Raw genomic sequence first — 11910 nt, 5'->3', positions numbered from 1 at the left:
CTCTTCTTCCTCCACTGATGTTTTCTGCCTCTGCTGGTTCTTCTTCGCTCTCCGCTGATGTCTTCTAGCCCTCTCCTGTTCTTCTCTCTCTGCCACCTGTCTTCTGCCTCTGCTGGGTCTTCTCCATTGTCTTCTCCATTGTCCCTCTGTTCTTCTTCCGATGTTGACTCGACACTCTCTCCTGCTCTAATGCTGGGTGCACTGTGTTCCACTACTTATATTGGCATGGGGCAGGGTCACCAGGTAACGTCATCCGGAGGCCATGCCCCGTATGATGTCACCACCCGGGGCATGATGGGGCGGTGACGTCATAAGGAGCGTGGCCTCTGTATGACGTCACCTGGTGACCCCCACCCCATGCCAAGTAGTAGCACACCGCGCACCCAGCATTATAGTGGGAGAGAGCATTGAGTCTACATTTGAAGAAGAACAGAGGGAGAAGACAGCGGAGAAGACCCGGCAGAGGCAGAAGACAGGTGGACAGAGGGATAAGAACCGGAGAGGGCTAGAAGGCATCAGTGGAGAGCGGAGAAGAACCTAAAGGGGAGCTGCCTTAAAAAATTACTTTAAAAACCTGTGTACTGTGTTTTATTTTTGACACTTTTGTTTTAGGTGAATAGGTAGGGGTACAATCTACACAAGGCTCATTTACATAGGGTGGGGGGCTGGGATCTGGAAGCCCCTTGTTAAAGTGGGCTTCCAGGTTCCGATAAGCTCCCTGCCCGCAGACCCCAACAACCAATGGCCAGGGTTGTTGGGAAGAGGCCCTTATCCTCATTAACATGGGGACAAGATGCTTTGGCGTGGGGGGCGCAAGGCACCCCCCGCCCCAAAGCACCCACCCTCCCCATGTTAAGGGCATGCGGCCTGGTACGGTTCAGTAGAGGATGCTTGCCCGTCCCCACCCCCTTTCCTAACCTGCCGGGCTGTTTGCTCGGATAAGGGTCTGGTATGAATTTTGGGGGATCCAATGCTGTTTTTTCGGCATGGAGGGTTCTTCTTAAATCCATGCCAGGTCGAAGGGCCTGGTATGGTCTTGGAGGGGCAACCTATGCAGTTTTTGAAAAAATTGGCGTGAAGTTCCCCTTCAAGATCATCAGAGCACAAGTCTCATGCCATGATCCGACTTCAGTGATATTCAATGGTGTGAAGTAGGATCAAAGTCAGACCAAAGTAGTCCAGGGAGTATTTTCAAAGTCGGACCGACTTGTGTCAGACCAGTTAAGGTGGCTTTCATAGAGAAACATTGATTTTCACACGTCATGCAACATGAGCTCCCAATGTCGGAGTGTTTGTCGTACCAATGTGCCTAAGACACAATAGTGTTTATTTACTAAAGGCAAATCCACTTTGCACTACAAGTGCACTTGGAAGTGCAGTCGCTGTAGATCTGAGGGGGACATGCAAGAAAAAATTGATAAAATGGATGATAAAATCAGAGTGAGCACTCTCTCAGGGATCTATGTATTGGAAAAAAAAAACTCTGTGACAGTGCCTCAAGCATTTGCTCAGCTGTCATTAATAATTCCATATTTTGCCTAACATGTTTTTTCCTATGATTGTCAGCTGTATCTATCTAGTGACCATAATGCAGGATTCTCCTGAAATATATCAATCAGGAAAACACAGCATAATGGCCACAAGAGGGAGCTGCTGTTTGAGACATTTGCGCAGCAAATTTTTAATAAATAGACGTTGACCTGGGTTATACCACATCAAACTGTAACATTTTTTGTTGGCAGGAACTACTATTAACTGCTACATATTGTCTTGGTACACTGTATAATTTTGTATAATTTTAAAATGTTTTCATTCCTGTATTTATTTGTTGTCTGCAATGTCATATATGCATGGCGTGTTTATTTATCTGTGTGATTGTCCTTTCAGTTTTCTCACACAGCAATAAAGTCATGGAAGAACTGATTGATAATGTGTTGGGAGTGAGAATAGCACCTTGCCTTGTGCATTTCATGGATGTGTCAGTTGGGACGACCTACCAAGCCAAAATAACAGTACAGAATATCAGTCATGTAGCCAAAACGATCAAGATTAATGGACCACAAAACACACAGGTAGGAATAACTGCCTTCCACTGGTCTGCTGCTTTTCAATTCGTTTAATAGGAATGGCACTGTTGTTTTATTGCTGCACACACAATTACATTAAGTAGAATTGTAAAAATGTTGGGTTGCTTTTAATTGTGTTTTTTAATGCTTTAGTTTTTTTTTACACTGTTGTGGATCAGAAAGTTTAGAAGGCTGTTGGATATGATTAGGAACTAAATTGTGCACCGTTATGTATACAAAAACTCATTAGGCCCTATGTTCTCCACACACGGCTCATGTGTAGGGTAAAGGCTACAGGCTCGGAAAGATCAATTTATGAATAGATAGAAAACTGGCTAAAAGACAGAATTCAGAGAGTAGTGGTTAATGACTCTTACTCTGAATGGTCCAATGTTATCAGTGGTGTACCCCAAGGTTCAGTGCTGGGACCCTTAGGCCCCTTTCACACAGGCGGACCGATCACACATCCGTGTGACAGGGCCCTTACTTTTCAATATCTTTATAAATGATATTGGGTCTGGGATTAAAAGTAACATTTCTGTCTTTGCAGATGACACCAAGCTATGCAGTGGAATAACGTCCTTACAGGATGTCTCCAACTTACAAGCCGACCTCAATGCTCTGTTTAATTGGGCGACTGAGTGGCAGATGAGGTTTAATGTTGATAAATGTAAAGTCATGCACTTGGGGGCTAAGAATATGCATGCATCATACATACTAGTACAACTGGGTGAGTCAATGGTGGAGAAGGATCTGAGGTCTTGGTAGATCATAAGCTCAATAATAACATGCAATGCCAAGCTGCGGTTTCCAAAGCGAGCAAAGTCCTTTCTTGTATTAAGAGGGGTATGGACTCCAGAGACAGAGATATCATTTTGCCCCTGTACAAATCATTAGTAAGACCTCATCTGGAATATGCATATCAGTTTTGGGCACCAGTTCTCAAAAAGGATATCAGGGAACTGGAGAAAGTGCAGAGAAGGGCAACCAAACCGATAAGAGGCATGGAGGAGCTCAGCTATGAGGAAAAAATTAGAGGAACTGAATTTATTCATTTCTGAGAAGAGAAGAACCAGGGGAGATATGATCAACATGTACAAATATATAAGGGGTTGAACTTGGTGTTGACATAATCACTTTAAGATCATCACAGAGGACAAGGGGGCACTCTTTACGTCTAGAGGAAAAAAAGATTTCATCTTCAAATACGGAAAGGTTTCTTCACAGTAAGAGCTGTAAAAATGTGGTACAGACTCCCTCCAGAGGTGGTTCAGTAGATTGCTTTAAGAAAGGTCTGGATTCTTTCCTAAATGTACATAATATAACTGTGTACTAACATTTATAGGTAAAGTAGATCCAGGGAAAATCCGATTGTCTTTCAGGGGATCAGGAATGATTTTTCCCGCATTTTCCCCTGCTGTAGCAAATTGGATCATGCTTCCTGTTTTTTTTTTGCCTTCCTCTGGATCAACTTTTGTATATTGTGTATATTGGATTGTATGTTTTTTTTTTGTTTTGTTTTTTTGGGTGAACTAGATGTGTCTTTTTTCAACCTGACTAACTATGTATGAAGTGTCTGATTGACAACACTCTTTCGTTCCTTACTATTAGCAACCATTCAAACTTTCCATTAAATGCTCTAAATCACCATAGCAACAATAAGGGGATATGCATATTTGTTACTAAAGAGAGGCATGCAAACTATTCTTCAATGATATGCTTTATACATAAGCCTCATTATTTATAAACAACGTTGTATAACTACTAATAAAAATTACCCTTGTGTTTCATTTCAGTTCACACTTTCTGTGCAAAATCCAGAAAGACCAATAGCTCCTGGACTTCAAATAACGGCAACTGTTGAATATAAGCCATCTAAAAAGGAAGACATTAGTGACAAGTTACTTGTTGTGGTCGATGGAGATGTCATCAATGTGCCACTATTAGGGTATGTTCTTTATATCCAGAGAGAGAGAGAGTTAAAACTAACCAGTATATTAACCACTTGACCTCTGGAAGATTTACCCACTTTCCATTTTTTTTGCAACACGGCACTGCCTTACTTTAACCACTTCAGCTTCGGAAGGTTTTAAACACTTCCCGACCAGGCCATTTTTTGCGATACGGCACTGCATTGCTTTAACTGACCCAAATAAAATGTAATTCCTTTTTTTCCCACAAATAGAGCTTTCTTTTGGTGGTATTTGATCACCTCTGTGTTTTTTTTTAATTTTTTTCTGCTATAAACAAAAAAATACATTTTTGAATAAAAAAACAATATTTTTTACTTTCTGCTAAAAAAAACATTCGTAGTAAAAAAAATGTAAAACATTGAGTTTCTTCATCAGTTTAGGCCAATATGTATTCTGCTACATATTTTTGGTAAAAAATCCCAATACGCGTATATTGATTGGTTTGCGCAAAAGAGGATAGATTTATGGCTTTTTAAAATTTATTTATTACTAGTAATGGCGACGATCAGCGATATTCTTTTTTTTTTTGTGGGATTGCGGCGGATAAACTGGACATCAAGTGACACTTTTTGGGGACCAGTGACACCAATACAGTGATCAGTGCTAAAAAAAATGCACTGACACTGTATAAATGATGCTAGCAGGGAAGGAGTTAATACCAGGGGCAATCAAAGGGTTACGTGTGTCCCTGGGGAGGTGCTTACTGTGTGGGGGACGTATACACTGGAGGAAAAGAGAGATCCCTGTTTCAGCTTGGCTAAAAAACATGATCTTTCTTTTGCTCCCTGACAGTTCAGCGGTCTGCCTTGTTTACATAGGCAGACTGCTACTCCATCTCTCCTCTGAATGATTGGGTCGCGGCGGCCACCGTGGTCGCGGGATCCGCTGATTGGCCCCCGCTGTGTCCAATCACAGTTGCAGCGTGCGCACCTGTGCCCTGTACATCGCATGCACAAAATCACGTACAAGGACGGCAGTATATATGCGGTGGGAGGTCCGGAAGCAGTTGGCTGACAATTGTGCGGTCTTGTCTCACTGTACCCAAAAAAAGTTGTCCTTTTTTTTTAACACTAATAGAGCTTTCTTTTGGTGGTATTTGATTACCTCTGCATTTTTATCTTTGTACTATAAACAAAAAAAGACAGACAATTTTGAAAAAAAAACACCAATATTTTTTAATTTCTGCTATAAAACATATTCAACAACAAATAGGAAAATGTAATTTCTTCATAAATGTAGGCCAATATGCAGGATTGGCCCACGACATTGTGCTGCCTGGGTCCAAGAATGAAATGCTGCTCATCACCCTCGTTGGGCAGCGGTAGTTCCCCCTGGGACTCCCCATAGTGGAAGAGCTCTTGGTGGGAGATAGCCGCGGAGAAGCCATGAGGTGATAAAGGGTCTCTGTCCTCAGGGGAGATAGGAACCCTTTCCCCAGGTCAGATGGGGTCCCTTTAACCAAGTCAGATGGGGTCCCTGTCCCCAGGGGAAGATGGGGTCCCTGTCCCCAGGTGAGAAGGAGTGGGTAATGGGATGTTGTGTAGGTACGGTTGCCACCTTTTCTTCAAGCCAAACCCGAACACTTTAGCGGGACACATTTTTTTTGTAGTATACACTATGCATATATCCTAATCTAGGGAGGTCCTTACTCCTGCACACAATGCAGAAGATCTGTAATGACCTCTAATACTGGTGCCAGTATACGCAGTACTGACCTCTAGTATTGGTGCCAGTTTATGCAGTAATGATCTCTAGTATTGGAGCCAGTTTACACAGTAGTGACCTCTAGTATTGGTGCCAGATGTCTCTCTTGCTCCAGTCAGTCCCCCCCTCCCCCCCCACAGTTAGAACCATTATCTAGGAGCACACTTAACTCTTTGGTCACCCTTGATGTTAACCCTTTCCCTGACAGTGTCATTTATACAGTGCATTTTTTTTAGCACTGATCATTGTATTGGTGTCACTGGTCCCCAAAAAGTGTCACTTTGTATCCCAAAATAGCTGATCGCCATTACTACTAGTAGGGTTGCACCAATACTGATACTAGTATCAGCACCGATACTTGCCATTTTCACGAGTAGCGGTACTCGCGAAAATGCTCCGATATCGGAAACCGATAACGGAATTGACATTGCTAGGGAGCAGACCGCCTCCTCCTCCCCTCCAGACAGTGCCATCCCCACCTCCACCTCCCGGCGGCATCGCTAGGTGCAGGTCCACCCATCCTTACAGCCCACCAGCCTAGTTTCCTCGCTGCATACCTCCCTCCTCCAGCTCTGACTCCGGGCTCTCCCTGGCTGGCTGCTGAGGCTCTCTGTGTATCCTGTTGCACTGAGCAGCAGGGCTCTCTCCCTCCTTCGTGTGCTGTCCGGCCAGCTCCTCCCCCACGAGACACAGAAGATGCGGCCAGATCTATGGGGGTGCTCCCCAGATTTCAGTTGTGGCCCCCCCACCATGGACATTGTGGCCGCTGAGCTTCTCTTCAATCCCCGCACTCAGGGCTGGGACAAGAGGCAGAGGACAGGAGAAGTGTCAACAGCAGAGAGGAAAAGGTGCATGCTGTCTCCTATTAGGTTAGTGGCGTGCTCCTCTATAGAGTACCTGTACCATGCCTGCAGTCTCTGGCTGTCTCCTGTACCATGCAGTCTCTGGCTGTCTCCTGTACCATGTAGTCTCTGGCTGTCTCCTGTACCATGCCTGCAGACCCTGACGGTCTCCTGTACAATGCCTGCATTCCCTGACGGTCTCCTGTACCATGCCTGCAGTCCCTGACGGTCTTCGGTACCATGCCTGCAGCCCCTGATGGTCTCCTTTACCCTGGAATCTCTGACGGTCTCCTGTACCATGTCTGCAGTCCCTAACTGTCTCCTGTACCATGCCTGCAGTCACTTCTGGCTGTTGCCTCGTCCTTCCCTCTACCAGCTGTCACCCCTGCCCCCATGTTTCCCAATGACCCTTCTATCCCCATCCTCTTCCCCCAGCGATCACAGCCTTTTCCATCCCAACTCTCCCACCCCACAATCCCTATTTCACCCCACCCTCAACTACCGCCATCTCCCAAACCACCCCTCTTCCTAGGCGATCGGTAATTGGTATCGGCGACTACCTGAGGTAAAGTATCAGTACTCGTACTCTGTGTTAAAAAAGTGGCATCGGTACATCCCTAATTACTAGTAATCACTAAAAAAAAATGCCATAAAAATATCCCATAGTTTTTAGACGCGATAACTTTTGCGACTAGTTGGGATGTTTTTTTACCAAAAATATGTAGCAGAACACAAATTGGCCTAAATTGATGAAGAAATTTAATTTTTTTTACATATTTTTATTGGATTTTTATTGGATTTGTCTTATAGCAAAAAATATATATATATTTTTTTAATTGTCTGTGTTTGTTTTGTTTAAAGCGTAAAAAACATCAATTTCATTTGGGTACAGCGTCATGTGACCGCACAATTGTGGGGCTGAAGTGGTTAAAGCAAATTTGAGGTTAGCTACAAACATAACTGAAAAATAGAATGCAAAACGGCATCATGAATGGCCACATGAAACTTGGATACCTGTATAGTGTCTTTTGTTTCGATTATATAAATGATCCAGTTTCCTACGTCTCGTTAATATGAAAGCAAAGAAGATTTACATGGCTCAATAATCAGTCTTTGTTTATCTGGTTCATCATTGTTCTGAGCTGCCAAACAAAATGCTCTATCCAGAGACTTGATTGTTACTTTATTTCTATCACCAGTACTGCTGATGTTATGAGGTCACTCTCATCCTCAGCACAACTGCACTTTCATAGAGTTAATGTAAGCTAAATGAAATTAAATACTAGGTAAATTGATTGATTTTCTGACACAGTTCTGTGTAATTTGATTTATGATGCTGGAAGCTTGAGGTGTGTGGAAGTGCATTAATAATTCTTGAAAGTGGAAAAGAAACTAATTTTACCTGCCTGTACAGTGAATGAAGCGGAAACTGCATACATTAAATATTAATATTAATGTACCTCTACATCTCACTGCTTTAAATTGTGTCATTATTGAATAATTCATTTTAACTACTATCTCTGCACAAGATGTAAGCAATTCTTTTATTTATTTTTTTACTTAGAAAAGAAACACCTTTCATTTGTTGCTTCAGAAACTCAGCCTCTTATTGTAACTGCATAGTGGTATCTCTGTATATGTAAATATACCTGTCATTTAGCAGGGACATTTTGAACAGGCCAAATAACACTGATGCCTTGTACACACGATCGGTTTTCCCGAGGGGAACCTGCTCGGTAGATTTTTCCCTGTACACACGGCCGTGTGTATGCCCCACTGCAGGCTTTCCCCACAGAAAAACTGCCGGCTTAAAAACAGCTGGGAATTCCGGCGGGAAAAATGAAAACATAGTTTTTCCCACCAGGATTCCCGGCGGTTTTCCTGTCAGGAAAACTGCTTTGGTGCGTACACACAGCTGTTTTTTCCGGGCCAAAAGCTGTCATGGCAGTTTTCCCAACGGAAAAAACGGTCGTGTGTACAAGACATAAGATGTGTTTTTCTTAAAGCATCTGCAGAGCTATTTGTCCTGTAAAACTGCATGCACATTTATTGTGAGGGAATGGGGCAAAATCTGCTATGGAGCATACACACGGCTGGTTTTCCCGGGCCAAAAGCTGTCATGGCAGTTTTCCCGACGGGAAAACCGGTCGTGTGTACAAGACATAAGATGTGTTTTTCTTAAAGCATCTGCAGAGCTATTTGTCCTGTAAAACTGCATGCACATTTATTGTGAGGGAATGGGGCAAAATCTGCTATGGAGCATACACACGGCTGGTTTTCCCGGGCCAAAAGCTGTCATGGCGGGTTTCCCAATGGGAAAACCGGTCGTGTATACAAGACATACAATGTGTTTTTCTTAAAGCATCTGCAGAGCTATTTGTCCTGTAAAACTGCATGCACATTTATTGTGAGGGAATGGGGCAAAATCTGCTATGGAGCATACACACGGCTGGTTTTCCCGGGCCAAAAGCTGTCATGGCAGTTTTCCCGACGGGAAAACCGGTCGTGTGTACAAGACATAAGATGTGTTTTTCTTAAAACATCTGCAGAGCTATTTGTCCTGTAAAACTGCATGCACATTTATTATGAGGGAATGGGGCAAAATCAAATGTAACTAGACTATTTTCTCTCTGCGTCAAAAGTTATTCAGTTATATAGAATAGATTTAATTAGGAACATGCAGCATCATCGCTGATTTACTTCACTCAATTGCTTATGAATGAATAACATATGACCTTGAGAGAGAGTAGCCTAATAGTATTTGATTTTGTCCACTTTTGCACAGAACAATTGTTCATGCAGTTTCACAGAGCAAAGAGCTCCTGGTGTCTGCACTGGATTCTATAGTAACTCTTCTCCTACTGTCTGCACAATGTTCCCTGGCACTCCTACCCCTTTGTGCACACTTTCCATGGAATTCATAAAGACTGGCACAGACAGGTTGCGTTCCAGTGGCGACCTGTCCATAGAGGACACACAGGCGCTGCCTCCCCGGTCCATGCGTCCAGCCCCCTGATTTACACCTGATTAGAGGAAGCGGCTCTAAATAGGCTTTGAAAAAGGGTGGCCTCGGAGTGCATGGCATTGCACTCTGAGCCCACCCAGTTGTGTGACCATAGCAAATTAATTCTATTGGATGCCTAGCACTTTGGCGGAAGAGGAGACACGGCGGAGGAAGCTGGAGGAGCGGACACCGGAGCCGCCGTGGCCACTACCCACACTCCAGGAGAGGATACCACAGCCCCGCAACACGAGCGGGTAAGTGACAGACCGCCCGCGGGCAGGGGGTGCTGTTTCAGTACCGTGCCAAGTCGCCGGGGGGAGGTGTGTGTTGTTTGTTTGCCGCACCCCAATAGAAGAACCCACCAGCCGCCACTGCTAGGTTCATGCTTCCTGCGGCCATGGGGCACAGCAGATGGTCTGGTGCGTCTCTGTTCATCGTTTCAAGGACAAATCAGGTCCGAATTTTTGCCATTTAGAGCCTTTCACAGTCTCCTGTCATGTAAATTGGTTTCGGGGAACCCAGCCTCAATCTAAAAGTGGTGCAGCATTCTCCAAATTCACATACCTGTCTAGAACTTGTACAGTACTTGAACATCTGTCTCCACCAGTTTCTTTCTGTATGCCAAAAGAGAGAGAGGGTCTTAATTAGCAACCCTGATACTCTTCTTCTGGGGTTCCCCACCAGCGCTCCAGGTCCCTCCTTTTCATCGGCTGCCCCCACGGAAAGTTGATTTTCATGGGAGCACCTGTGCAGACTTGCTCCTGGGTCCTGCTGATGCGTCCATTGACACAGACATCCCCCACTTCCATGACGCATCTTTTGATTGACAGCAGCGGGAGCCAATGGCTCCTGCTGCTATCAATCTGTCCATTGAGGAGAGAGACAGCGGCTGGAGCTACTGCACTTGTGCACATTGCTGAATCGGATCGGGCTCAGGTAAGAAAAAGGGTGATGGTCTGGGGTCTATGCAGCACGGAAGGTTTTCTACCTTAATACATACAGTGCATTAAGGTGAAAAACTATAAAGCCTGGTACACACGCCCGAGGATCTCAACGGGCGAAACACATCGTTTTCCTCGTCGAGTTCCTTGTTAGGCTGTCGAGGAACTCAAAAAGGCAAGTTTCTCCATTCCCGTAGAGGAAAAAGAAGACATGCTCTCTTTTTGGCTCGACGGGATCCTCGACAGTTTCCTCGTCGAAAAATGTACACACGACCGGTTTCCTCGGCAAAAAAAAAATCCCAGCAAGTTTCTTGCTGGTTTTTGCCGAGAAACTCGGTCGTGTGTACGAGGCCTAAGGCTTTACAAGTACTTTAATGCCAGGAAAGTGGCATAGCTGCTTCATTGAAGTCCCCCCAATGTTCTCTGACAGCTCTTCATCCTACCATACACTCTATGTTCTCTGAAAACATAGGAGTTGATTTACTAAAACTGGAGAGTGTAAAATCTGTAGTTTCCATTTTTTTTTTTGTCAAAGCTTAATTTTTTTTTATGTCACAATGTAGAGTATAAGATTCCATATCATCTGTGCCCAGTCTTGTCACACAGAGTTAATCCAGCGCTGAGCAATCCTCTTTTAATGTTCAGTGAAAATTAACAGAATTCCAGATAAAAACTTGCCAAATTATAAAGTCCGTTTCTCTGTTCTTGCTTTGTGTTACAGGTTATTTACATATCTAGAGCTTGGACATGTTTATCATATGTTATGTTATGTTTATCATAATATGAGGTGATCCAAAGTTCATTGTATATTACCAGGATATGTAAATAACTTGTAACACAAAGCAAGAACAGAGAAACAGACTTTATAATTTGGCAAGTTTTTATCTGGAATTCTGTTAATTTTCACTGAACATTAAAAGAGGATTGCTCAGCGCTGGATTAACTCTGTGTGGCAAGACTGGGCACAGATGATAGGAAATCTTATACTCTACATTGTGACATCAAAAAAAAGTAAATTTTTTTTGGGTTTACATCCACTTTAAGTCTCACATATTTGAATGGTTATCATTGGAAAACATGGGGTACAACTTGTCATGCAACTTTTGATGTCCAAAGTCGCATGACAAAAGTGTCTATGGTGTCTAAATCAACCTCTTAGGAGTTTGCAGTAACTTATTTTTCAGGGATTCCCCAATGTCTGCACTGTACCCCAGTTATTTTGCATACACTTTAACATCATTGCCCTCTCATTACAGGTTTACACCATCCTGTTATTTAGAAATCGATCCTGAAGTAAATTTTGGGAATATGATTGCAAACAGCAAAGTAATATATAAGGAGATTGGCATTACGAATCATGGTTCATCTTCAGGTAATTGA

At 43.5% G+C, this 11910-nt stretch overlaps 1 protein-coding gene across 1 annotated transcript in view; it reads left to right on the top strand.

Annotated features, from left to right (window-relative positions):
* The first annotated feature begins 1870 nt into the window (after nt 1-1870).
* The window catches only part of CFAP47 (cilia and flagella associated protein 47), a 610902-nt gene continuing 600862 nt past the window's right edge, over nt 1871-11910 (top strand). The window contains exons 1-3 of the mRNA XM_040336504.1: nt 1871-2072; nt 3863-4014; nt 11787-11902. Of these exons, the coding sequence (XP_040192438.1) occupies nt 1911-2072; nt 3863-4014; nt 11787-11902 (430 nt within the window). The 5' untranslated portion in view covers nt 1871-1910. The remainder of the gene's footprint in view (nt 2073-3862; nt 4015-11786; nt 11903-11910) is intronic.

Source organism: Rana temporaria, chromosome 2, assembly GCF_905171775.1.
Source record: "Rana temporaria chromosome 2, aRanTem1.1, whole genome shotgun sequence".
Lineage (NCBI taxonomy): Eukaryota > Metazoa > Chordata > Amphibia > Anura > Ranidae > Rana > Rana temporaria.
This window is presented reverse-complemented; position numbering and strand designations above follow the sequence as displayed.